At 50.2% G+C, this 26,516-nt stretch overlaps 7 protein-coding genes across 7 annotated transcripts; 2 read left to right on the forward strand and 5 right to left on the reverse strand.

Annotated features, from left to right (window-relative positions):
* Nucleotides 1-6,506: 6,506 nt before the first annotated feature.
* Nucleotides 6,507-7,527, reverse strand: IUM83_13116 (Zinc finger, RING/FYVE/PHD-type; the record flags this gene model as incomplete). Its single annotated transcript, XM_067937775.1, has 2 exons — nt 6,507-6,516; nt 6,629-7,527. The coding sequence occupies 2 exons, from the start codon at nt 7,525-7,527 to the stop codon at nt 6,507-6,509; spliced, it is 909 nt and encodes a 302-aa protein (XP_067795847.1).
* A 955-nt stretch (nt 7,528-8,482) lies between these two features.
* On the reverse strand, nt 8,483-9,961 carry IUM83_13117 (UBX domain-containing protein 2; the record flags this gene model as incomplete). The annotated part of the gene is made up of 3 exons (XM_067937776.1): nt 8,483-8,695; nt 8,760-8,856; nt 8,925-9,961. The coding sequence occupies 3 exons, from the start codon at nt 9,959-9,961 to the stop codon at nt 8,483-8,485; spliced, it is 1,347 nt and encodes a 448-aa protein (XP_067795848.1).
* A 7,715-nt stretch (nt 9,962-17,676) lies between these two features.
* Nucleotides 17,677-18,211, forward strand: IUM83_13118 (uncharacterized protein; the record flags this gene model as incomplete). Its single annotated transcript, XM_067937777.1, has 2 exons — nt 17,677-18,103; nt 18,174-18,211. 2 exons carry the CDS (start codon nt 17,677-17,679, stop codon nt 18,209-18,211), a joined length of 465 nt encoding a protein of 154 aa, XP_067795858.1.
* A 190-nt stretch (nt 18,212-18,401) lies between these two features.
* On the forward strand, nt 18,402-19,961 carry IUM83_13119 (putative ribulose-1,5 bisphosphate carboxylase/oxygenase small subunit N-methyltransferase I; the record flags this gene model as incomplete). Its single annotated transcript, XM_067937778.1, has 1 exon — nt 18,402-19,961. The coding sequence occupies one exon, from the start codon at nt 18,402-18,404 to the stop codon at nt 19,959-19,961; it is 1,560 nt and encodes a 519-aa protein (XP_067795843.1).
* A 525-nt stretch (nt 19,962-20,486) lies between these two features.
* On the reverse strand, nt 20,487-23,025 carry IUM83_13120 (Nucleic acid-binding, OB-fold; the record flags this gene model as incomplete). Its single annotated transcript, XM_067937779.1, has 5 exons — nt 20,487-21,998; nt 22,074-22,340; nt 22,407-22,492; nt 22,570-22,684; nt 22,792-23,025. The coding sequence occupies 5 exons, from the start codon at nt 23,023-23,025 to the stop codon at nt 20,487-20,489; spliced, it is 2,214 nt and encodes a 737-aa protein (XP_067795751.1).
* Nucleotides 23,026-23,240: 215 nt separating this feature from the next.
* IUM83_13121 (magnesium-dependent phosphatase-1) lies at nt 23,241-23,954 on the reverse strand (the record flags this gene model as incomplete). Its single annotated transcript, XM_067937780.1, has 1 exon — nt 23,241-23,954. The coding sequence occupies one exon, from the start codon at nt 23,952-23,954 to the stop codon at nt 23,241-23,243; it is 714 nt and encodes a 237-aa protein (XP_067795750.1).
* Nucleotides 23,955-25,153: 1,199 nt separating this feature from the next.
* Nucleotides 25,154-26,509, reverse strand: IUM83_13122 (HAD-like domain; the record flags this gene model as incomplete). The annotated part of the gene is made up of 1 exon (XM_067937781.1): nt 25,154-26,509. The coding sequence occupies one exon, from the start codon at nt 26,507-26,509 to the stop codon at nt 25,154-25,156; it is 1,356 nt and encodes a 451-aa protein (XP_067795753.1).
* Nucleotides 26,510-26,516: the final 7 nt, after the last annotated feature.

The raw sequence follows: 26,516 nt of genomic DNA on the forward strand, positions 1-26,516 counted from the left end.
ACAAATGACACAAGTTCAAGTAGCGCAAGCAGAAACATCCTGGACACGACACTGTCAACATTCTCGCGTGTGACGCCTACCATGTCAGTGTGGTATTGTGCGCTGGGTAGGTTGACCATTGCTAAGATAAAGCCAGCATAAAAGAGCGGTATGAACACTTCCACGTACTCGGTCAGCACGATACTCTCTGACGTGAATAATACTTCAAGCGTTTCCTGGAGAATGTTCGAAAAGCTAACCCGCGAGAAGGTTTTTCTAAGAGATTTTGCTTCGGTTGTGCTTATTGTATCTTCTGCTGACTGAGGATGAGGCAGGATAGCAACCAAGTTGCCCCGAAGTTTTGCGGTAGGAGCAGACTCTGGGGATACTTGTTGCTGTAACGCGTATACCTTATTTAATGAGCCCTGATGCGACTTGGCACCAGAATTAGTCGACGCACACATGTATCCTTGGAGTGTTGTAAGTAGTGTTCGCCCTTCGACAGATAGGCGATGAAAGATAGAAGAATTTCCGGGCTCATTCGCACGTTTGAACTACAAGTAGAACAAAGCGTCTTAGTTGTAGCTAGCAAACTTCCTGGATCCAAACGTTTGCCATCGATAAAAGTCCTATTCAGACATACTGTGATATTTCTCGTTCGTTCGTGAAGTTCACGCAATTCAATCAATGTATCCGCAATATCGAAAATCATCACGACTGTTAGGGTAGACAGAGACATAGTGTGCATGAAAGTTGCAAAGTAAAAAGCGTCGAAAAAGTCCACAGTGAAGACGACTTGCGCAGGTACCATATCCTCTTTATGGGAAGCTGAGGACGCAAAGATGGCTTTCATGACGAACTTGAAGACGGGCAGCGCACAATATACTGGAAACTCATACGAAGTGTGATTGACTTTGTTGAACACCACCTGATAGATTGGATAGAGAAAGCACATTGTTCCCTGTAGCGCCGATATTTTGTTGAGTCGGCTGAGCTGCGTTCGCTGTGAAGCAATTCGCCAAAAGGCGCCTGCTCCTAGCACCAAGCGCAATATTCCCACAAGAGTGGCTGAAGCTACCAGAGAGAGGGACGGAAAGAAAAAAGGAACAGGAAATGCCCAAATATTTGCAAGAAGCATACCAGAACCGACGAAACTAGACGTCACGCAAATGCAGTACACTGCAATCTGCGTTGGGAAAAGCGGTGGGACATCAAGCCAGAATCCAATTTGTCTCGCACAGGCGTTAGCGATTGCGAATCCAGTAAATCACACCCAAAACCAAAATCCATAGTTGAACTCCCAGCCCACCGTAGGATCCTGCAGTAGTACGCTTTCTTGGCAGAGCACGAGCGCGATAACAAAAACAATGGCCCCCCAATAGTCACAAGCAACGCGCAGAACAGCGAACTAGTTATAGTATATTCTTCCAATGCCAGCATTCGTTCGATTGAGTATTTGCCTCCACAGTGAGCAAGCTGCTTTCTTTGATACCCATGGAGCAAATTCGAGCTCCAAGCCCCATGATATTGCAAGAACGATGATTTGTCGACATGGAGTTTGGCCACGCGGTTGTTTTGAGCGGCGCTCTCTACAACGAAGATCCAAGTTAGCCATACACAACCGCCGTCTATTTCGGTGTAATGTCAGGGGCAACACGACTTCTAACAATACGCACACTGCAGTAGTAGCACTAGTACTCAAGTATGTGTTTAGCTTGCTTTGTTTAGGCATCGTGCTCGATCCAATCGAATTTGAAGGAAAAGTCGCAGCCTGATTAAACAAAAAGTGATAGTTAACTTTTCACTATCAGGGGGGGGGTCGACAAGCTGGACGTACCGAAATGCACCACACGGTATGGCAAGGTCATCAATATCCACAGCATTAGTGTGGATTGCACGAACAACGCTTGCGTTTCCAAAACAAAAGCCAGCTGATATAGCGCACTAAACCCACAGGTTCTCTTCTTTATCATTGCGAATAGGACAAAGGACCCGATCTCCATCGATGCGTACAAGAAAACTCTTGAAACGACCTCCACGATTTTGCCGTGAGTAAACCCGATCAAGTCGGTGCGGTATTTCGCACTTGGGGTGTTGGCCACCACTAGCACAAACACGCCGTAGATAAGCGGGACGATAGCTTCCATGTACTCGGATAGAACAAGATACTCCGACGTGAAAAGCACCTCCAAAACCTTCTCTAATATATCTGAAGTGTTTTCTACGACTTGGGGTTTACTCTTGCTTTTTGATTTAGCGCCTTTTGGAATGTCATGCTTTGTCGGAGACGTAAGTGAAGCAGGTGCTGGCGGAAGTGGCCCAACCGCAACTGGTTTACGAACGCACGATTTGCACCAACCTTTGGTAGACGCGTATGGAGGTTTTCGATCGATCGTTGAAGCTGAGGACCTTTTCAAATTGTGCTGGTACGAATTCAAAAATGATCCGCTACATGAAGAACGTTCGATCTTACGAAGCAATGCCCTGCTCTCCTCAGACAGTTCGTGATAAGTGCAAGAACGCACTTTGATATTGCTGTGAATTTTTAGGCTTCCTGGGGTGTTGCACAGCGCTCGGGCAACATCGAGAAGGGTGTAATTGTCATTTATTGGTTCTCCACCAAGTCGATGATATCGAGTTAATATTTTTCGGGTGTGTTGACGTAACTCAAACATATCACTTGCTGTCTGGACAAAATCCACTGCCATTACTGCTGCGAGTGGTTTTCCAGATGTAGTCTGGATGAATGTCGCGAAGTAGTATGAGTCGAAGAAGTCCACAGTGAATACAACTTGTGCCGGAGTCATGTCTTCTTTGTGCGAAGCGGCAGTTGCGAAAACCACCTTTAGTAGAAGTCTAATGACTGGAAGCACCAAAAGCACCGGCATCTCGTAGCGTGTGTAACTTACCCGAGCAAAAGCTAGTTGATACACCGGGTAAACTACGTACATGATAGCTTGTACAGACCCGACCTTGTTGAGTCTTCGAAGTTGTTCACGACGAGACAAAACCAGTCTAAAGGTCTGCACTCCTACCACTAGGCGGGCGGACACTCCAACAAGTAGTGTAAGTAGAAGGCAGAGTGTGAACATGTAAAACGGGATTGGAAACACCCAAAGGCTGGCTACCAGCATTCCAGCAGCAACGTAGCCGATTCCCATTAGCGCACAGTAGGATATGACTTGCTTTAACGACAGTGGAGGAATATCATGCCAAAACCCCATCTGGATCGCCGCTGTATTCCCAACCCCAACTCCGATTAACCCCACTCGGATCCAGAAACCATAGTTCACCTTCCAACCACCAGCTGGATCTTGTAGAGGAACGCTTTCTTGAGAGACGAGAAGGGCAATAACAAGAATTGGAGCACCTAAAGTCACCAATAATACCCTGGTTATCGATGTGTTACGCGTGTACTCTTCCAGCGCCAGCATTCGCTCGATTGAGTATTTTCCACCATAGTGAGCAAGTTGCACCGAATACCACGCATCAATAAATCTTGTGCATTGGCGTATCAGGAATCGATGAAGGTGTATTAATCTGGATCGGGGTAGAGTAGATGTCGAAGCCGCGGGCTGTGTTGACTCAACTGATGTGAACATTGGCTGAGCTTCTATGTGTGGTTATGATGAATGTAGTGTCTTCAAAGTATAATGATAGGTCGAATCAACTGACACCTCGCGATGGCAGTTCTAATTATATTGGCGTGCTTTTCTTCAAGGTTAAAACAAAGTCGTCTTCTAATGAAACCAAGTTAAGTGGCATTACGTGAGAAAATATTCAGCTCTGAATTCTGATCGTTGAGGTCCATCGACCCTGCGCAACGGACAATGAAAAAAAAAACACACATTGGGAATAACAATAAATTTGGTACGATAGGCGTAGCCATAAAATGATGAAGACATGATATCCGAGTCTGACACAACGTTTATCAAAAGAGCGGTATACCTTAGTATCTTCAACAAGATCGAACTACAGTACGCATTAGCAACGTCATAAATGCTGTCGAACCCATTCGAAATGAAAGGAAAAATCACAACCTGAACGAACGTAATTGTACCCTTAGAGATAGAAGAAAATTTGTAGAGAAGACTCATTTACAATGAGGATGATAATGTTGAACGTACCGAAGTGCACCACGCGATATGTCAAGGTCATCAGTATCCACAGCATTAGCGTCGACTGCACAAACAGTGTTTGGGTCTCCAACACAAACGCCAGCTGATATAACGCGCTAATAGCACAGCCTCTCTTCTCGATCAATGCCAGGGCTATGAAAGACCCAAACTCCATCAACGCGTACAAGAAAACTCTTGAAACGACCTCAGCAACCTTGTCCTGGGTAATGCCAGTCAAGTCCGAATGATATTGCGCCCAGGGAAATTTTGTCACTACAAAGACAAAAATTCCATAGATGACGGGAACAATAACCTCCATGTACTCGGATAGAATGAGACACTCAGAGGTGAAAAGTACTTTCAGAGTCTCTTCCAGCAGAGCCGACGTTTCGGTCACAGACTTCTTTCTACTCGTGCCTTTCGATGCCTTGAAGGTCGGGATGTCGTGCTTTGTTGGCGACAGACCAGCTACCACAGAAAGTGGCTGGACAAGGGCTTTCTTTCGCGACAACCACTTATGCCACGAGCTGGAAGAGGCGGGGGCAGACTTCGGTGTCTCAAATATAGGCGTAGATAGTGTTCTGAAGTTCTGCTGAAATGAGCTGATAGATGCTCCGGCGTGTGAATAGTGTTCAAACCTACTCAGCAGCAGCCTGTCCTCCTCGGAGAGTTGATGGTAAATACATGAACGTACTTGAATACGGCTCTCGGAGTTGGCGCAGTTGGTTTGCAACGTGGTGCAGAGTGTTCGAAAGGAGACAAGAAGGCTGCTGTGGTTGTTTGTCGCTAGAATGCCTAACCGGTGGAGCTGCTCGAGGATTCTTTGCGTTCGCTGGTGTAGCTCATACGTCTCCGCCAGTGTCTGGATTAAGTCTACCGCCATAACCGCTGCTAAAGTCCACGAAGACACTGATTGAAGGAATGTAGCGAAGTAGAAAGAGTCGAAAAAGTCGACGGTGAATACGACCTGTGCTGGGATCATGTCTTCCTTATTGGCAGCGACTGATGCAAACATCAGCTTCAACACGAGCCGGATAGCAGGAAGCAGCAGGAGTACTGGAAGTTCATAAGCAGTTCCGTTTACCTTAGTGAACAACACTTGATAGACTGGATATACTAGAAACATTAAACTCTGCACCGTTCCGACCCTTTTCAATTGGTGGAGTTGTTCGCGGCGTGAAAGAATTTGCTGGAAAGTAGTGAGGCCAACCACAAGTCGGATGTATACTGTAATAACAGTCCAAGTAACCATACAGAGCGTGCACATGAAAAACGGGATTGGAAACACCCAATACTTTGCTATCACCATTCCACCAGCGACATATCCAGCGGCCATCAGCATGCAGTAAACCAAAATTTGCCTGAGTGAAAAAGGTGGAAAGTCAAGCCAAAACCCGATCTGAATCGCCGCCGCATTTCCAACACCAACTCCAATCAACCCCGCTCGGAACCAGAATCCATAGTTGGCCTTCCAACCATCAGTTGGAGCTTGAAGAGGAACGCTCTCTTGACAAAGCACAAGACCGATGACAAGAAGCGGGACGCCAAAGGTAACTAAGAGTACCCGATCTATCGACGTCGTGCGGACATATTCTTCCAGCGCCAGACCTCGTTCGATTGAGTATTTTCCACCATAGTGAGCAAGTTGTACCGAATACCACGCATCGATGCATCTAGAAGCACGAACCACTAGAAAATCGCGTGCGCGTGCCGATCGCGTTGTGGGTGGAGCTGGTGTCGACACCATGGACTTATCACTGTTTGGGTCAAACGACGAGAACATAACGTGGGACTCGTGGCAAGATGGAAGAGAATGTTTTCGACCAAGCTATTTGTAACACTAGATCATCTATTGCTGCCTACATGTAACAGACAATTCCAGGATATCTATTTTTCGTTTTCATGAAGTCAAAACATGATGACGGATTTTGCGTTGTTCACCAGAATACAATAGTGCAGCAGCAACAACAACAACGACGACGACGACGACGACGACGACGACAACAACAACAACAACAACAACAACAACCACATATAGTTGTAGTTCACGGATTCGGCCAAAAACTCGTCAGAGAAACCATGAATGTCAAGGTGAATTTATGTCGCTATTAAAAGGGAGATTTTTTTTGGTTGTATCAACCGTGAAATCATGGAACCTCATACCACTGGAATCTACGTATACATACCTACACACCTAGCGCGTCTCGTAGAAAGATCCCGCGGCCGTAGTGGTCGCATCATCTCGTTCGCTGCTGCTGGTGATGGATGTTCTACCCGCATCGAGACTTTTCCATCTCTTCCAGCGCAAGTCACGTCGAGCAAACACCACGGGGTTCAGCGCCTTAGCTCGGTGCATGCACAGTATGCACAGACTGCACTTGTTGATGTTGACACGGCCGTCCACGACGCCTACCGGGATCTTCCTCACCACCTGGCACGTGGTGCACACAGGCTTGCGGCACACAATGCATCGCCGGAAGTTGGCACTGTTCTTCGGTCCTCCAAACGCGTTCTTGCAGCGCCCCACGCACTCGTCCATAGGTGGAGCGGTGTGTCTACTAGCAGCTTTGCCCGCGTCGCGGATCATCCACGCCAGCTTTTTTGAGTACGCGGCGTCGCTGGTCATACCGACGCCCAGCACACAGTTCACCAGTACCGGGAACGCCGCGAACTCGGGGATGATCCCCATTGGTGCGGCGAACCCTTTCATGTACAGCTCCACTTTGCCGTTCGACAGCTCCGTCTTGAGCCAGCACAGCGAACATTTCGCTCGAATATAGTGGCGGTTGCTCGCAGGCTCCGACAAGTCCACCGAGTGGAGAACGTAGTAGCCCATGCGCTCTCCGTGTTGTGTCGTGGTCATCCCCATGGAAACAATAACGCACCCGTCCCTCGTTTTAGCCAGCGGAAGGGTCTTCCCCAACGTACAGCGTGCGACACCGCAGAATCGAAAAGGGTCCTCCTCGCTCGGCTCCGCAATAGTCGCCAACAGGTGGAAGTTGTCCATCGCGTCGCTCACAAAGCTCGACCGCATCTTGACGGCGTCGTCGCTGTCGGCGAATGACCCGTACATCTCGTCGTCCAGCGTGCCCTGTAGCATGCCGACGATCTTGACGGAGGGCGCCGCCTTGCACGGTACCAGCTGGAGGCTGCCGTCAAGCGATCGAATTGACGGATACGTCGGACGCGGCCCCGACCGTTCGCGGTAGACGATGAGGTTATCGCGGTGGCCCACAGCCTTCCAGGCTTCCGGGTTCACCACACGCTTCTCCACGAAGCGGAACCTGTCGTAGAACTCGATGGTGTCCAACACCACCTGGTCCGCCAGGTCTTCGAGGCGACGTGCTTCCTCCTGGGAGAGGTACAGGCGCTCTTGCGAGCTGGTTGTGCGGGAACGCGTCGCACGCTCCGAGGAAGTCGTGCTGCTCATGCTGCCGAAAAAGCGTCGGTGGGGTGGCTCGAGCTCAGCAAAACGCGAAGTGAGCTGTCTGTCTGTCAGGGCCTTTGGCCTCATTCATGGCCGATGGCCGAGGTGACGCCGTGCCACGCGTCTAAGTGAAGTTCCGACCAGCACCGATCGCCATTTTTGAGCAGAGAAGGCTCCCGACCGGAATTTCCTGGCCTCTCTTGATGGTTTGGCCAGCACCACAGCCACTTCAAGGACCGATAAGGCTGCTTGGGGCCGGACAGTGCCACTCGTTCAACGAGTCGTTGGGGAAAGGCAGTGTTTTCGCGTTCGTATTAGGCCGAACGTCGTGATCATAGCGTACGGTTTATCAAACCCTCTTAAATTTGGTTAATGGTAATAGCAGGATACTAATTTACAGATAGACTATAATATAATGAAGATGTATAAACGGTTTAGTGTAATGTTTTTGTATTGAAGGGGTATAGGATCTAGAAGTTTGAGCGACCAGTACCCGCAACTTGACACGAACTGGAACGAATCAGAGCTGGACTCGATTGACAAGCTTTGCTTGTACACACAGCTGGGAATGCCGCGTGAGTGATCGCGGCCAAAGCGGGCCTCGGTGGCATTACACCTTCCATTTATCCTGTCGACGGGCTTTTCCTCGCTTCGGGTGGGGCTGGACTGGGATCGTGCGATGCCACGAGAGCACCCTGCAACACTGTTGGTTTTCTTTGACGACGAAATCCACCAGCGATAGATATATTCCATCCTCTTGGGTGCAGCACTGCATCAGCCCAACGGGTGGCTCTTGTTTGAGCCGCTTCTGAACACTGCCAAGCCACGCAATGGCGTCTTGCCACTTCAACGCTGTCTGACAACAACCAAACGACAAGCGATACACATGTAAACGAATGCTGTACAATGCTCGGCGTTGCACCAAACATTCGCTTGTCCGCGAGTGTCTTATCCCCGCTCAAAGAATATACTCGGCCGTCTCCGCGCTGAGCGCTCGGTTGCTGCGAGCGCGAGCCTGGGCCATTTCCCTGGCGGCAAACACAGCAGCGCTGGTCTGCTTGGCGTACCCCATGCACACGAAGCAAATGCAGCAACGCGTCTGCTGCACCACGTTATCGGCCGCCACGTCCACCGTCACTTTCCGCGTCGTCCGACACGAGTTGCAAACCAACTACAATCCAGACATCAGTGGACATCGGCGGTCAATCTCCGACAAGACACCCACTACAACTTACCGCGCGGCAGACGATGCAGCACCCGAGCTTCCGCTTCTTGGCCACCCCGAAATGCGACTTGCACCTCCCCACACACTCGTCGCTCGACGACGCCGGCCTACCACACAACAAATGCACTATTAGCCCCCTCTAGTCATTGCTATCAACACAAAGTACAACACCCACCGCCGTGTGGAGCGCACCGAGTCGTGCAGCATCCAGCGGATCTTCTTGGAGTACGATGTATCGCTGGTCTGGGCGAGTCCCAACGCAGCGTGGAGAGCTCCATTCACCACCGCGAACTCGGGGACACTGCCCATCGGGGCGAAGAACCCTTGCATGTAGAGCTCCACGCCTCCATTCGGCAGCTCACACTTGAGCCAGCACATGGACCCTTTAGCGCGCGTGAACTTGCTGGTGGCGTTGGAACTTCCTCCGATTCCAAGCCCGAGCTGCGTGGTTCGACCCATGGGGCCATTCGAGCTCACGTCCACCGAGTGCACGACGTAGTAGCCAACGCGTTCGCCGCGTGACGTCTCCGTCACGCCCATGGACGTCACGACGCAGTAGTCGCGCTTCTTGGCGAACGGGCCGTAGCCGGAATTGCCCAAATCCGCCCACGTGACGCCGCAGAACCGGAATGGGTCGTCTTTCGTAGCTCCTCGGATGCGAGTGAGCACCCGGAAGTCGTGCACCTGGTCGTGGATGTAGGACGACCGGAGCCTCGCAGCGTTGTCGCTGTCGATGTGCATGCCGTACATTTCGTCGTCCAATGTGCCCTGAAGAGCCCCCAGCACCAGCAAAGTCGGCACCGACGTCTTGCAGATCACCGGTTCTAGGAGACCGTCGGGCGTGCACAGCGTCTGGTGCTGTTGACGCCACGACTCGCGCTCCTTGAACGCGACGAGGTTGTCCTGGCGACGAACCTCTTTCCACTGCTCATCGTGCAGTCGGCGCTTCCGGATGTCACGGAAGTGCAGGTAGTCGGTCAGAGTCTGCCGCATGACGGAGTCGGCGAGGTGCTCGAGTGAATCGGCTTCTTCGACTGAAAGGATAAGTGGGGCGGGAGGGCCGTGGAGTGGAGCAGTGGTGGTGGGTGCGTCGGGGACTAAAGGGCGATAGTTCCTGCTGGCTGTCACGTTGGCATTGGTGCTCATGGACGCACTCAAACTGGCGGAGAAGGTCATCGAGCCGCCGATCTGCGTCGAGAACTGAGGCGCCATTGTCGTTGTGGAGAGAATTCACAAGTGACGAGGAGGAACATCGCGCCGTTGTGGCCATGTGGAAGATGGAATTCGCGTTCTGTGTGACAAGGGTTGTATCTAGGCAAAGAAGCGGAGGATCGGATTCGAGTTGAGTCCACCACCTTGTATGTCCCGCCAGCTCTATAATGTAGAACGTCCGGCTTGATAGCTGCTGTGGAAGTCTTGGTTTTCAAAGCCTCCGGGACGACACCATAGGTTTATTAGAGAGGGTTCTGGTATTCCAGGACCTGGTCATACATAGCTCACGGTCAAGCGAAACCAGAATAGACAGCAGAATTGTGACTTGACCAGGCTCTCAGTACTATTCGACCTGCAAGTTCGAGACGAAGTAGCGTATCATGACGGGTCTTGGGTTGTCATCGAAGGTGGTGCCTTTTCCAGTGACGGCCGCTACAGGTTTTCGTTCGGAATTCGCTGCAAGGATGACAAAAGGACTTCACGCGTGGCATGCAACGCAACTTTCGCACTATGGTGGCAAATACTCCATTGAGCGGATGCTAGCGTTGGAGGAATACAGTCGAACGACGTCGTCGGTTCGAGTTTTCATGGTGATCATCAGCCTCCCAGTTGTTCTCTTTGCGGTTGTGATATGTCAAGAAGTTGTTCCTCTTCAAAATCCGAGAGAGGGTTGGCAAGCAAACTATGGCTTCTGGGTTCGTGTGCTCTTTGCTGGTATTGCTGCTGCGTATGCCGTGGCAGCACAAGTTGGGTACGTGCTGGACATTCCCCCGCTCTCTTTGAAGCAGCAAATAGCGTATTGCGTCTGTTGTGGGGCAAGTTTCCTCGCTATGGGAATGGCGCTTGCTGCGGTGACAGTATTTCCTGTGCCATTTTTTATCTTGTCGCTCTCGATGATATCAGCGCTTTTGCTAGTTATAGTCTTGCGTGTTGTTCTGGGGAGTGAATCTCGAAGTCGTATAGCTTCACAACGGGAGCTGTGGCTACAATTCTTTAGACTTACAACGGTGAATGGATCGATGTGTGCTGGATACCCTGTTTATCAGGTGCTTTTCACTAAGGCAAACCATACGTCGTACGAATTACCGGTGCTTCTGATACTCCCCCTGCTTAAATTTGTCCTAAAGTTAATTTTCATGTCTGTCACTGCCCTCAAGGAGGACACAATACCCGAGGAGGTTGTTTTTTCCGTGAACTTTTTCGACATTTTGTATCTGGTGACGTTCATGCAAACGATATCTTCAACGACGATGACAGTAATTATGGTCATGGATATCATCCATTCGGCAATGTCGCTATTTTCTCTTCACAAACGAACAAGGGAAATCGCTTCTAATCTTCGCGAGGTTTTTGGTGCCGACATCGCGACAACTAAGAATTTCGATTTACTCAATTCCGTTCGATCGCTTTGCAATCATCGACAGAAATTCTACAGTCAAATGCGCCCAGATATTCGCATCCGATCCTGCACTCTTCACCAGTTGTCGTCTGAAAGTACTGATCTACTGAAAAATCTCGAGAAACATCTTCTCTACAATTCTTCATCTCAACAGTATCGCGCGATTGGACATCAAACCGAAGCTAAAGTACACACTAAAAGGAATACAGCGATATCAATCCCATCCCAGACGAAGAAAAAAGCTAAATTCAGACACTCGGACACTGTAGCTCTAGTTACAAGAATTGTGCCAGAACATGGAGCAACAGCGAATAATTTGGTCCTTCATGAAGCTCTGGAATCGCTTTTTACGTCGGAGTGCCTGATACTGGCAGAGTACGTGGAATTCGTAGTGCCGCTGCTCTATGGAGCCTATGTGCTCATGATGGTTCACCTGCAGAGTGCTCGCTATCATTCCGAAATGGCGGGCGTTACTATTGATAACATCGGCAGATCTGTGTCAGGAATATTTTCTTACGCTCTGTTGGAGTTTGCGTCATTTGTTGTACTTGCAATTATCACAAGGAGAAATTGTGGTATTCGCGTATTGTACCAGCTGGCTTTTGTCTTAGAGACGCAAGTGTCCTTGGTATTCTCCAAGGTTATCCTGTGGACGTTGTTGACGCTGACCTATCGCGTTGTCCACTTTGGTAAGTGTTTTCTTTTGTTCTTTTCTTATTCATGCCATATCTGGGGCAATGTTAGTCTGACTGTGCATTTGCTTCCAGGGGCTGACTTTACTTTTCGATTCCAGTGGATCCATAATCAAAGCTGAGGGTATTCAGAAGAGTGAAGTCTGGAAGGCGTCGGTGGAAACACTGTTGGCAATTGCACACCATTATTCAGAGATGACCGGAGTTACTATAGAAAATATCACCTGGCCCGTGTCAGGAACCTTTGCTGACGAATTTTATACCTCACGGTGTTATTTTCCGAACCTCTAAGCATTCCGCCTAATTTGTCAGAAAGGTAGGCAAGATGCGGTGCATTAAAAGTTCTCCTCAGCAAAGTGTATCAAACTGCAGTCTCTGTTCTAGAATCCAATGCAATCGCTGCTATATGCGGACCAATGAACAACCGCTAGAATAGAACGTGTATAGTGAACAAGTATCATTTTAGTCGATCCATCGTCAGACGAACTGAAGTCTCAAGGCTCCATTCCCAGCATGATGCGTCCGTCAAAGGTAGTGCCTTCGGCCGTGGCACCGCGCATAAATTTTTGCACGCGGTTTCAGGCGTGACTGGCGGGATCATTATGCGTTTGGAATTCAACACAAATCTCCCACTTTGGAGGTAAATATTCCATGGAGCGGATGCTTACTCTGAAGGAATACAACCGTACTACATCTTGGACTCGGGCTGTGCTAGTGACCATCAGTATTCCACTTGCTGTCTTCATTGTCGTGATATGCCAAGAAGCCGTTCCACTCCAAGATCCAAATGAAGGTTGGCAGGCAAACTACGGCTGTTGGGTTCGCGTGTACTTTGTGGGAGTTGCTGCATCCTACACCGTCACGTCTCAAGTCGGGCTGTGGCTCCTCTGTCTTCAGGACAGGTGATAGCGTATTACACCTGTTCTGGTGCCGGTTTCGTCGCTGTGGGAGCGACAGTGGCTGCTGTGTCGGTGTTCCTGTACCCTTTTTTGTGTTGTCGATCTCGACAATTCTAGCTCTAGTCTTGGGTGTAACCTTGCGCTTTGTGCTAGGCAAAAACGTTTGGGGAGCAGTCTACTCACAGAGGGGCGATTTGTGACAGTTTTCTAAGATTGTTATGCTGGGAGGCGCAATCTGTTCTGGATACCCAACATACCAAGTGATTTTCACCATGGCGAATCATACGCCCTACGAATTACCGGTGCTTCTGATGCTTCCCGTGGTCAAATATATGATAAACCTTTTTTTCTATATCGGCGGCTATCCACAAGGAGGACATGATGCCTGAACATGTTGTGTTTACGGTCAACTTTTCGATATTCTGTACTAGGCGACTTTCATGCAGACGATTTCTTCAACGATGATGATAGTAATTTTGTCATTGGACTTTATTCATGCAACAATGTCGTTGGTTTCTCTCCACAAGCGAACTAATGCAATTTCAGCTAACCTTCGCATGGTATTCGGCGCCGACATCCCGGTCACGGAACGGTTCGATTATCGACAGAAATTTTACAAACAAGTACTTCCTCTGTCCGGAATTAAATGCAAAATCTAGACGCGGCATTTGTGCTGGCGATGGTTCACCTACCGAGTGCTCGATACCACTCGGAAATGGCGGGTGTTACGCTGGATAACGTGAATACCGCGGTGTCGGGAATAATTGCTTTTGCGTTGTTGGGATCCGCGTCGTTCGTGATTCTCGTGGTTGTCACGAAGCGTACTTGCGGTATACGCGCATTATACCAATTGGCTACTATTTTAGAGACTCAATGGTCGCTAGTCATGTCGAATGGTAATTTTGTGGATGCTCTTAACGCTAACATTTCGGATTGCGCACTTTGGTAAGTTATGGCACGAGGAGTTATCATTTAACTGCGTACACTAATTGTTGTACACATCGTCTATTTATGCTTTCAGGGGCTGATTTCTCCTTCTGTTTTCAGTGGATCCATTCTTCGAACTAGTCGACATTCTCCAGCACAGGAGCTGCATCAGAATAAAAGAGAATGTAAATATCATCCGTACACTGTACACTGGGTGTGGTGTTTTCCTTCTTCGAAGTAAGAAACTTGAACAAGGTCATGTCTATTGTAAACATTTAGTGATAGCAACAAAATAATTGTGTTCATAAGAATTTACAGTTTTAGGCACATGCATTGCTAAGCGCATAGCTCACTCACCACACGATGAATTGGTAAAACGAAGTAGTCCATAAATCGCTCCGGAATTAAACTCAGGACACGGCAGCTCACCATTACAATGTCCGCCCGAACGCGAAGGTTCCTTATGACTTCATGATTGAAGCTATCCAATGGGTTTTACAAAATGCAACTCGTCCATTATGGTGGAAAATACTGGATCGAACGAATGTTGGTCCTCGAAGAGTATTCCCGAGACACCTCGTTGTTCCACGTGTTGGTGGTTGTGATGGGTCCGCCGATTTTCACAGTTGCAGTCTTACTTGGCCAGGAAAGCGTTTCGCTTCAAGGTCCGTCGTAAGGGTGGAAAGCCAACTGGTATTTTTTTTGGTTTCGTGATTGCCTGCTAGGTATTGTAATTAGGTACGAGGCAACCACTCAAGTCCCTCCATGGCTAAACGTTCCGAGCTTTACGCCTAGACAGGTCGTGGTGTTTAGCTTTGCGGATACTGGGTATGCGGATGGTAGTGGGCGAGGTCTGGGTGTTCGCAGTTCCGTTCTTCTCCTAACATGTCCGTGTTGCAATCGGTAGCTATTGTCGGGTTGCTGCGTATTATCGTAGAGCACCTGCATTCTGACTAATCGCGTCACGAAAGGAGGGGCTTTAACGTCTAAACAATGTCGCCGTATTGGAGACCTGATGTGTGCTGGGTATCCCGTCAACCAAGTGTTGCTCACTGAGGTCAACAACACGCCGTACGAACTTTCAGTAATTTTCCTACTGTCCGTGATTAAGCTCACGATGAAGAGAATTTTCCGATCTACCGCTACTAACGAGGACGACATGATCCTCAAGCAAGTCATCTTCACCGTGAATTTGTTCAATTTTTTTTTACCTTGCTACATTCATGCAACCACGTTTAGTGGTAGTAATACTTGTCGATGTTGCCGAGTCTGTGGTCGGGTTGCGCGATCTTAATCGTCGGACGACTATCAGCTGATGGTGGGGCACTGTTTGATATGCTGGAGCACCACCCACGAGCTGGGTTTTCTGATAATTCCAAATTCGTCCGTTGTAATACCTTTCTCTAGTTCTGATAATTGTGTAAGCCCGAATACGCCATCTGGGACTGACGAATTGGCGTCCGGCCTCTGCAGTGAAGCGACTGATAGTGATGAACGTTCTGGCTTAGATCAGATTCAACGTCGAGCATCGGTGATCAAAGCAGCCCAAGTAATTGATGCGTCACTTGAGATTTTTTTCACTTTAGAGTGTATTGTACTGACTGAAAATGCGGAAATCATCATTCCCTTGATGGACTCTTCGTTCTTGTCACGGTTCACTTGCCCAGCGGGCAGTATCACAGCGAGCTGGATGGTGTTACTCTTGACAATGTCGGCGGTATGGTTTCTTGAGTGTTGGTCTACGCGTTGTTGGCGCTTGCATCGTTTCTACTGTTGTCCTTGCCGTGATTATGAAGCGGAATTGATCCAGACGCTTTATCAACTAGCATTTGTGCTAGAAACAGAAATTGCGTTCGTGCCACCCAAGCTCGTCATGTGGATACTGTACACATTGACGTACAGAGTCACACACTTCGGTACGCTATTGCCTGGCTCGAACTTCTCTACGCTGAAACACTAGGTTTTCGTCTGGCACAGGCCCTGATTCCCCCTTTCGATTCGATTGGATTAAACCTCAATCGAGTGGCTAATGTCCAGAGAAAAATAAACGTAGTGGCCTTGTTGGTGGACTTGTTGATATATTACTAGCTATGATAAGCTGGTTGTTGACGGGGTATTATAAAGGGTGTATCTCAGTCCAGGCCCAGTGGTGCTAGGGACAGGGACGCCTCGATCCATTTAGATATTAAACTTGTCTAATACAAACCCTCCACGCGGCCACACGACGCAGATCGAGTTGCTGTCCGCATGAATCCGTCGTTGTTAGAAGCTGGGAGGTTTTGTGCTCTTCAGAATTTAGATAATGGTTCCTGTAACTACCGAAAACCCAGATTAAATCAATATAACTCACTTACATCACGCCAATGATCACAGGCTGCTCTAAGATAAGAATGCAGGTTTAACCACATTTGTCACCACCTCACTGTCGACACCCACCACGACAATAATAAATTCATCCAACTGTGATCACTCGACGATGCAGACGCACCCCAACAAGCGACAACAATGACGAGGAAGGAGCAAGCACGCAATGGACTCATGATCTGGGGGAAAAAGTTCTACGATACATGGTTCGACTTGCAGCTTATCCATTTTGGAGGCAAGTATTCGATCGAACGGATGTTGGCACTCGAGGAATATACTCGAAACACGTCGTTGACTCGTGTGCTGTTCCTAAGCATCGGGCTGCCGCTTCTCATTGTCGCTCTTGTACTGTGCCAAGAGAGTGTTCCTCTTCAAGATCCAGCTGACGGATGGAAAGCCAACTACGGGTTTTGGGTGCGTGTGGCTTTGGTTGGCGCTGCAATCGCCCAAGCTGTTGCGAACAAAGTTGAACCTTGGCTCGAGGTTCCTTCACTTTCGTTTAGGCAAATTTTAGCGTACTGTAGCATCGTCGGCCTTGGTCTCGCTGGTGTTGGAGTGGTGATTGCTGAGATCTGGGTCTTTCCAATTCCTTTTTTCATGCTTATCCTTTCAAGTCCGGTTACTCTTCTAATCATCGGTGGCCTCCGAGCCGTCGCTGGAGCTTGTACGTTTAGACTGATAACCTCACAAATAGGGCTCCGTCGCCGGATGAATTTGGTCTCGGGGCTACAAGCCTTGATGGGTACTGCTTATCCAGCTTATCAGGCTCTCTTCACAAAAGTGAATCACACCAACTATGAGTTGCCCGTGATTTTGTTGCTTCCGATATTCAAGCTCATCACGAAAGCGATCCTTGCACACGCTGCTTCTCACAAACAGGACATGATACCAGAACAAGTTGTATTTACTGTCGATTTCTTCGACGCTTTTTATCTCGCGACTTTCATGCAAACGTTGTCGACGTCAACTCTAGTGGTGGTTTTAGTTGTTGATTTACTGCAGACGGCTATAGAGATGCAGGAATTGCACCAGCGAACGCGCGGTATGATAGATCAACTTCACAAAATCGCTGGGACAACCGCTGACACTCATGGTGGTGGCCTGCTCACTAACCTCAAGGCACTGTGCTCAAAGCCGGATGTGCTTCGAAAGCAAATGCGCTCAAAAATTGAAGTGCGTTCGTGTATTTTCCACAAACTCTCTCACGAAGGTAGAATTCTGTTGGAAAAGGTGGTCAACGAATCGAGAGCAGGGTCATCGACTTCTATTTCCCCGTTTCAAAGTCCACAATTTTCAGCTCGAGTACTATCCAGGTCGGCTTCCCTAGTGAAAAGCAGTCGCCGTAGCTCGTCCAGTCGATGGTTCAGACACGGTTCTCGGAATGTCATCGCTGTTCAGCCACTTCCTGCACTTGGAATACCAAGCGCGCCAACCATGTCAAAATCTATTGTGCACGACAAACCAACCACCTTAAGTATTAAGAGCGCCGGAGCCCTCCAGGAAGCCCTGGAGGTGCTCTTTGCCTCAGAGTGCATCGTTCTTACTGAGTACGTGGAAGTTTTCGTACCAATTATCTATGGGGCATTCATCCTCGTGATGGTTCATTTGCCCAGCGCAAAGTACCACACGGAAATGATGGGCGTCACACACGAAAATGCCAACAACATGGTGTCTCGGATGTTCGTCTACGCTCTACTCGAGTTCTTGTCATTCGTGATTCTCGCAGTTGTTACGAAGCGAATCTGCGGAATCCAGATCATTTACCAGCTAGCATTCGTGCTGGAAACGCAGATGGCATCAGTGCTAACCAAGGTGATGCTGTGGCTGCTGGTAACGCTAACATATCGCGTCGTTCACTTCGGTACGTTCCAACCACTCGAGACTCAAACATCATGATTATACATGTACTGACTGGCATTACTTGAAATCAGGTGTCGATTTTACCTTTCGCTTCGACTGGATAGCCTAACACTACTGTAACACTAGATTGCCTGGGACTGTTAGATGCGAGTTCAAGAGTTCATTTGTGTACCCACATTCCCCTTCAAACCCGTTGCGTCCTTTCGCGCATCAAGCGATCTTCAGAAAGATACCATGCGTGTCATCCGTAGCGTCTAGCGGTCATTCCTGGAAAACCTCGCACCAAGTCAAGCACAATAATGGTGGCGGCGTTCAGTATTTTCTCGCTGTTATTGCTGTACGGAGGTCGCTCAGCCTCGCCCTTGTCGATCGACGCAAGTGCGGATGTCGTCTCTGCTGCCAGACCGGAAGTTGAGGTGGAATTCGACCTGGACCCGGAATCCAAAGCGGAGTGGGGCGGCTACACTGCCTCGCGCTCGGATCGACCGGTGCTCGAAGGTCGGTCGACGTTCCCCGACGGGAGTCCAATGGGGATCAACATCCGACCCATTGGAGGTGCAGCCAACGTGGCGACCCCCACCTCCACGGTTCTGAAAGGTGAGGGTTTCAACTTCGGTCGGGGAACGGCCTACGTGACGACGGAGGACGTGACGCGAGGGGAAGAGTTGCTGTCGCTGCCAATGAGCAAGGTGATGAGTGTTGCTTCAGCGGCTAGAGGTCGGGTGGGGCTGTTGCTGGAGGTGAACCCGGATCTACCGCCAGCCATCGCGTTGGGGCTGCACTTGCTGGAAGAACGGGCGCTTGGGGTGAAGTCCAACTTCTCCGAGTTTGTGTCGACGTTGCCCAGTGTTGACGCACTCAACAGCACGCTGTTCTACTCGGAAGACAAGCTCAAGGAGATGGAGGGGACCCAGCTGCTGCGCTACACGATGGGGAGAGTTCAAGCGGTCGAAGCGTTCTACGACGCACTGCTACAGCCGGTCACGTCGAAAGAGGCGGTCGATCCTCCGATCTTCAAGGAGGAGGACTTCACACTGGAGCAGTTCCGCTGGGCTATGGGCGTTGTGTGGGCAAGTGCGTTCCCAATGGGTGAACACGAACAAGATGTGATGCTGGCGCCTGTTCTGGACACGATCGGGATCTGCACCGATGTCGATGATGAAGGCAATGAGACCTGCCCTCCTAACCGAATCGAAGTGGATCAAAATACGCAGCGCTTGGTCGTGTTTGCTTCAGCGGCTTACAAGAAGGGAGAGGAGGTTCGACTCAGTATGCCGGGTAAATCATCGGCGCAGTTCATGCTGAACCACGGCTTCGCGCGTGATCGAGCGTCACAGAAGCTGGACAAGCTGGACCTCACTGTGACGCTGGACCCCAGCGATGCACTTGCTCCCATGAAGAGCTACTTGTTGCAGACGCAACTGAACGAGAGTGTTAACGCCAGCTACGCTTTTTTTCACGGTGGTTCCAAGATTGACGATGAGATTGCGAGGTCACTGAAGATGAAACTCTTGTCTGGGGCCGAGTTGTCGCGCTACAAGGAGCTGCTTACGCCGAAGGAGGAAAGACACTCCGAACACGACCGAGCAATTCTGAGCCTTCGCAACGAATTTGTTTTCACGCGCGCCATCGTGTCAACGTGCACGACTCTGCTGGAGCAGTACCCGACGTCGATCGAACAAGACGAGCGTGCTCTTGATAAGCTTGCAGACGAAGACGACCTCGAAAGTACGCGCAAGGCTCACGTGCACCGTATTCTTATCATGGAAAAGCAGATTCTGGAACAGACCAAGGACATTGCGCTCGAGGACTGGAAAAGCCTCGTCTTTTCCTCGCACCTCAACCTTCAAGAAGTTTAGGTCAAGGGGGCAGGCAAACGCAGGCCAAGATACCAAACGTTGCCCTATTGCAGCACATCGTTCACTGTCAAAAGCAGATTTGAGTGTAATTCATGAATCAGCACTTTGGTTAAAATAACCTCCTGATGCGAATCAACACACCTACATACTCGACTTGGCGACTTTCATGTAACCAGAACTTCAACATCGATGACACTATCGATATTGTATCACAAATTCTGCCGCTTCCCTGTTCGCGCGAAATTTCAGCTAGCATCGCGAGGTTTTCGGCACTGACTTGTACTTACTTTCTTCTAGTACAATTAACCCATGTTCTTCCTGATATACTTAAGTAATGCTTTTCTGCTGCAGTTGTCGCTTGTACGCAAAAAAATACCCAACCCCCCATCATGGTGAAGCACGTATAACAGCAAAACAACTCGCATCTCACATCCTACACCACGGTTCATTAGGCAGGTGTCGAACATGATTCATGGATCAGCACTTCTTGTCACCATCTTTAAATCTGCCACCCTGTGCACGTACCTAATTGTACGCTTCATACTCACCAGTGCGAGCCAGGGACAACGTTTCCACCTGCAGCATGGAGTGACCACGCGCGTTGCGAGCCATGAATCCTACTGCGACCAGCTCGTCTCCTTTTCTAAGAAGGCTCACCACCTTTGCGAACATGTCTGGAGACCAATCAAGCGTGTCACGCTGCAGGAACACTTGCAGAGGACTGTCGTACCCGCTTCCAGCCAATTCCAGCGAAACGAAGGCCAAGCCATTGCTAAATCGACGAACACGAGAAATTTCGCCTGTAGCTTGGATGTATACTTTTCGTGGGTCGGCAGCATTGTCAGTAACAGCTTGCTCTTGATCTTGTGCCGCCTTCAACCGTGTGTCTGGGCTGTTCATGACGACAAGCTTGTCCCCCAGTTCACTCCTTCTCTTATTTAAGTTTGTTTGCAATTGCAACCACGTCTCAATAGCAGCATCTCGGGCAACCGTGCTTGCGCTGCTAGGTTCTACACCGGACGGTTGCTCGGTGGCGGCGGTAGCCGCAAGACTTGGAAGGGTTTGTTGCTTGAAACAGCAGTACACGTACACTGGTGTCCCTGGAAACTGTTTTCGGGTTGCAATAAGTGACAGCACGTCGTATCCCAAGTCTTGGTGCGTCAGAAACTCTTTTTTACGCCATTGCTTGCGTGGAGTTAAGCAGACCAAAGACGCGCTTTGGCTTACAGCAGAGCTGCCACAAGCGGACACGAGCTGATCCAGCGTACGGCACAGGAGGCGGAAAAACGTGGGGTTCTTCTTGGCACGACCACGAAACCCCCGGAAGATAAAGCCAGCATCTAGAACACAAGCGAGCGCTGGTGCTAGTGATCCTTCCTTTTCAAACGACACGGTGATCTTCTCTTCTTCGGGTTCCTCCTCCTCACCCGTACTCGAGAGAGCGAAGGAGGATTGCAGCGTAAAGAAACCACATGGGTCAATCTTAATAGTCTCCTCTTCGTCGTTCTCACCGTTTGGCTCTGCACCAAGGTCGATGGTGCATTTGTGGAGCTGCAGCTTCAGCCGCTTGATACCCCTCTCGCCGCTGTCAATAACACTGAATGATAGTTCCTCGGACAACGAAATTGTGTAGACGTTCGTGTATCCACCACGCAACAACAAGCGAACGGCCATGCGACGCGGATGCCATCCAAGAGCGAGAACATGGGTATCCGTTTCGAGATGCGACGCCACAGCCGACGGCAGGCTACTGCCGATTGTCTGCTCCTCTGCCATGTACTCTTCCTGGGTCATCGAAGAAACGTCACGGACTAACTCACCGACGGTATCGCCAATGAAATCGAGGACTCCATCATACCGTTTCCTCAAGTCCTTCATCTGCTTCTCATTGGTGTCCGCTTCCGCGCGCTCTCCAGGCATCTTCTCAATCTTTTCGATCATCTCTTTACGAACACAACCCTTCATGACGCTCGATGCCAACGAGAGATCAGCGTGAGAGGTGTTAACAACAGACTTGCCACCAACCCACAAGCGGATCTACACGGAGACAAAATAAGAAAGCCAATGAGACGTTGTAGCGAGAGCAGCATGATCCAAACGTCAACAACGTACCTCGCGATGGTCCGAGAGCACACTGAAGTCATCGTAAACAAGATCTGGGCCGCGTCCGAAGAGGACTTCCTGCTTGCCGTACCAGTTGCAGCAGGGCAGCGTGACGACACCGCACACCTGTTCCGCCTGCACCGCGCTCAGCGCCTGGTCCAGTGTCACGTGGGCGTGCACCAGCACCACAATAGCCCTTCTCAGGGCGATTCGCACGTTCTCAATTTTGTTGCGCACCACCACAAGGTTCGCCACATCCGCCCATCCCTTCGACCGCTGCAAAACATCAACAAAGCTATCAACTCCTCATCCAAATCCCCCCACCAACTTCTTGCAGCTAACCTCGCTCGTTCCCTTCTCCATCGCTGGATCCACACTGTAACACTTCCAGCCTCGCATTCGGAACGCAAACATCGCAGCCGTCCGGGCTGTAAAAAAGGTAAAAAAAAAACTGTAAATCACATGATACGAGTACATTTCAACAGCACTACGGCCCAAAACCCACGAGTGTTGCCATCTCCAACGACGACAATTCCGTCGTGTTTCTCGCTGTTCTGCAGCTCTTCCCCATTGCTTTTGGGCTCGATGTACCGTCGAACGGCATTAAACAGAGCCATACTCTGAGTTGTAATAACAGCAAAGCACGTATCCACAACGAAATTTCAAAGAACCGGTCGTCAGATTTCACCGACCACTTAATATTCTTGTTGAGAGGTTGGACGGTTACCTCCGTGACCTCCTTGGCGTCCGGGAACAGGCCGTGCTGCAGCAGCGCTGGCGCGCAGTGCAGTTTGCCCACGAACTCATTGAGGTAGCGCAGCGACACGGGCGGCGTGGAGGCTGAAACTGTTGCAACGGGTGGAGACACGTCCGTATCAGAGCTGGGCGAAGTTTCTCCGCTGTTACAGGCCTGGGGCGGCCGGCACAGCCGCCACCGCGAGACGTGTCGGCTCGACGCCATGGTGACCGATATTGAGTGGCAGTTAGGTCGGTAAAATGGGTACATTTCATTTGGGTCCTCGTATGTATCCAAATTTGATTTGAATGTATTCTAGATAAGAATAAGGGTCTAGATATGTTCCCATTTTACGAACGCTCCGCTATTGAAGCTGCCAGCGTTCCTACATGTTGAATAGTCTTTGTGTATGTTGCAGCGAGCCTACATGGAGCCTAGAGTTAGTTCTCACTGATTTGCTTCCGTTTGGCGGCCTGGAACGCCTCCATGCCCTGGATCCAGGAGCCCTCGGTCAGTCCCTGCGGACAGTAGGCGCAGGTCACTCCGAGCCGCTGGATGTCCGTCACGTTGCCATACTCGTTGTCGAAGAAGAGCATGTCTTCGTACGGGATGCCGCTGTCCTTCTTGAGCTGCTCGAAATGCACGCGCTTGTTGCGCGGGTAGATGGCTTCGTAGTCGACGATGGTCTGCAGCGCCGTCTTGACCACCGCCTCGTCCTCCTCCTCGTCTTCCTCCTCCTCCTCTTCATCCTCGTTCTCCTCTCCGTCACCCGTTGCAGCAGCGGATCGACTGCCAATGTCGACGTCCATGAGGCGCATGCAGGTCTTGGCCCACTTGGGCTCCGTCGTCCTGGAGGCCACCGCCACCTCCGTCGTGTCGCGGAACTGCGGGTCCGTCTCCAGGATGCTCAGCACCGTATGCACCGCCCCGAAGAAGTGCACTTGCTCGCCCTTGCAGTCCGTTACGACGCCCGTGCTCGGGTTCTTCTTGAACGGAGCCCCCCACAGCTCGTACATCTCCGGGTACCACAGGGTGAAGTCCAGGTCGAACACCACGAGCCGCGGGACGTGGTCCCATTTCCGACTACTAGCGCTGTGAGCCCTCGCGGCAGACCCAGACGTCTTGGCCTTGGCGCGCTTCGCCTTGAGCTTCATTTTCGCTTTGGCGCGGGGCATAGCGAACGACCCAGCGGAGACCCAAAAGGTCAACAGCTCGATGGGGTGAACAGTGGTGAACCGTTACGAACAGGGATTCGTAGTAATGAAAGATATCGGGGTATTATAGTACAGTGATATCGCAGTTCATATTATAATATATTGTAACATATATTAAACACGATATGCACACATTATTAATAATATAGTACTCATTTCCGTTCCATTAAGTACGATTGTAGCTATTACAATTTCGCCGTGGTGGTTAGATTCCTCCGACGCATGGATATCTGAAGCGCTACTGCCAACTGGTGACTACTTTGAGGCCAAGCGCACATCTTACAAAGTCGTGGGTGTCTGGCGGTGTCTGGACCACCCGCCTGTACTCGGGTTTTATGGTGCGTGATGCCCGCCTTCTTGTGCGACAACTGATCTTGTCGGCAACCCCCAACTAATTCACCGCCTACGCATTTATGGCAAAATGAACCGGGTGAATTTGGGTACCCGAAACGTGCCGTCGTGTGGGTGCAGGGTGGGGCGAGTAACCGATATGCAAATAAGTTATGATATTTAGCTACCTATTTCGAAGCCTGACCATATGCCTGGTGGCTGCTTGCACGGGTGCTTACTACTAAAAATACTCGACATTCCATAGAATAGACTGTCTGTTTGTTAAGCATCAACGATGACGCACCTGATAGGTGTCACTCTTGACGACGGAGGGCAGCGGCCTCAGCGGTTGATAGAGCGGTCTCAGTTTGTAGATCTATGTGCTGACCAAGCCGCCACCAGATGCTGCAGTAGTTATTGTTAGCTGAGTAGATTATAGCACGCATACGCACCTCTTTCAGGAGGTACAACCCAAAGAGCCCGTCCAGCCGACGACGCAGACCTAGGGCAGCAGGAGCGACCAGGTGTGCAACTGAGCCTTCAGTGTCCAGCATATTACATTGGTCGATTTAGTACTATCAAAATAATATCAGTGTAATTCTATCGACATTATATTACTGTTTGCAACTTTATTTATTGATGTTATATTAATATTACATTATTATTATATTACTATAGTTAATGTTTATTGCTGTACTACGAATCCACGACGGGTAGTCGTCGGATTGCAAACAATGTAGCCATCTTCTCCAGGAACGCAGCTATGTATTGTTGCTCTAGGATTGTAGGCTGCGTAGTATGTAACTGGGCTAGGATTCAGTGTCGAGGAAGAGGTACTGAGCGCATGCATTGTCGCTATCGACGGCGGACTTGTAGTTTTCGCCGTCATTGGTGCTAAATCCCGACGTGATCCACGAGCCGATGACTTTGTCCTGGCCCTGCAGGAGGTAAGCGTTGTTCGTGTCGGGCTCGGTGGTGCCGAAGTACTCGCACGCCTTCTGGTAGAAGCCGTTGATGCACGATGAATTGGACTTGAGGCGGTTGTTCGTGTCGACGACGCCGTCGCGAACTGTGTTGAGCATCTCGCAGTCGCCGGTGGAGTCTCCCGTCGCGAAAATTGGTGCAGCGTCATTGTGCTTTGGCTGCAGAATGTTCGTGACGATAGTTGCCTTGCCCGGGCCCCACGTGATAGGATAGTTGTTGATGAGTTCTCCGGTGAATATACCTGCCTCGTCCGTCTTGAAGCGGACACCATAGACGTTATCGCTCGGCACCATGTTGCCGAGTCCGAAGAGATTAGCGGCTTCAGCGGCGAATAGTTGGGGCGACGCGCTGATCACATACACATCAACTCCGGCCGCGCGCAGAGCACGCATGGTCGACTCTTGGCCGTTGAAGAAGCGCAATCCTTTCGAGTATGAACCCTCAACTTCCAGCTCACCGGTGGATGTATACGTGAGAGTCTCGAGCGATTCGGCCAAGTTCCAGCGGATGCTGGAGTGGATGAGAGCCTTGATCTCGTCCTCGGTCATCCCAACCAGCAACTGAGGGAATACGGTCATGGCGATGGTCATTGCACAGTCGGAGTGATCGTCGCCTCCGTCCATGGCCTCCAAGCCGAACGTAAGTAAGGAAAGCTTTGCCCGGAAGTTGATGAACTCCGTGGTCTGCTTGATGCTGTCCAGCGAGGGAGGCACCGCGTAACCCTTGGTAAGGTTGTGGGTTGGTCCGATGTACGAGTTGAACAGCACAGCATAATCCTCGGCAGTCTTGGCAAGAACTGTGGCCAACGTTACGTCGGAACCGTTGGCATCCTGTCCCAACACCGAGTTAGTGCCATTGACAAGACAAGCGTCGCTGCTGGTAGTATTGTATCCGAGCGCGAAGATCGTCTCGAAGTTTTCTGGCCTGACGCGAAAGTATAAGTTTTCCACCTGGTACAAGACAGATGTGTACGATATGTCGCCGAACATGCACGTGTTGTCCCAGTCGAAGACAGCATAGCCCTCGCCGTCAGCGCGGACCGAGCTAACATTTTCCAACAAGTTGGACACCACTTCGTTGTTGTAGTCCGGGGCCTCAGCTGTGAAGAAGATTTGGTCGGCGGAAGTGCAGGAGTACAGCATGGCCACTGATAGCGTGACTGGGGCGAGGACGCGATCCATGCTTGGA

Source organism: Phytophthora cinnamomi (genome assembly GCF_018691715.1).
Source record: "Phytophthora cinnamomi strain GKB4 chromosome Unknown Contig19, whole genome shotgun sequence".
NCBI classification, from domain to species: domain Eukaryota; phylum Oomycota; class Peronosporomycetes; order Peronosporales; family Peronosporaceae; genus Phytophthora; species Phytophthora cinnamomi.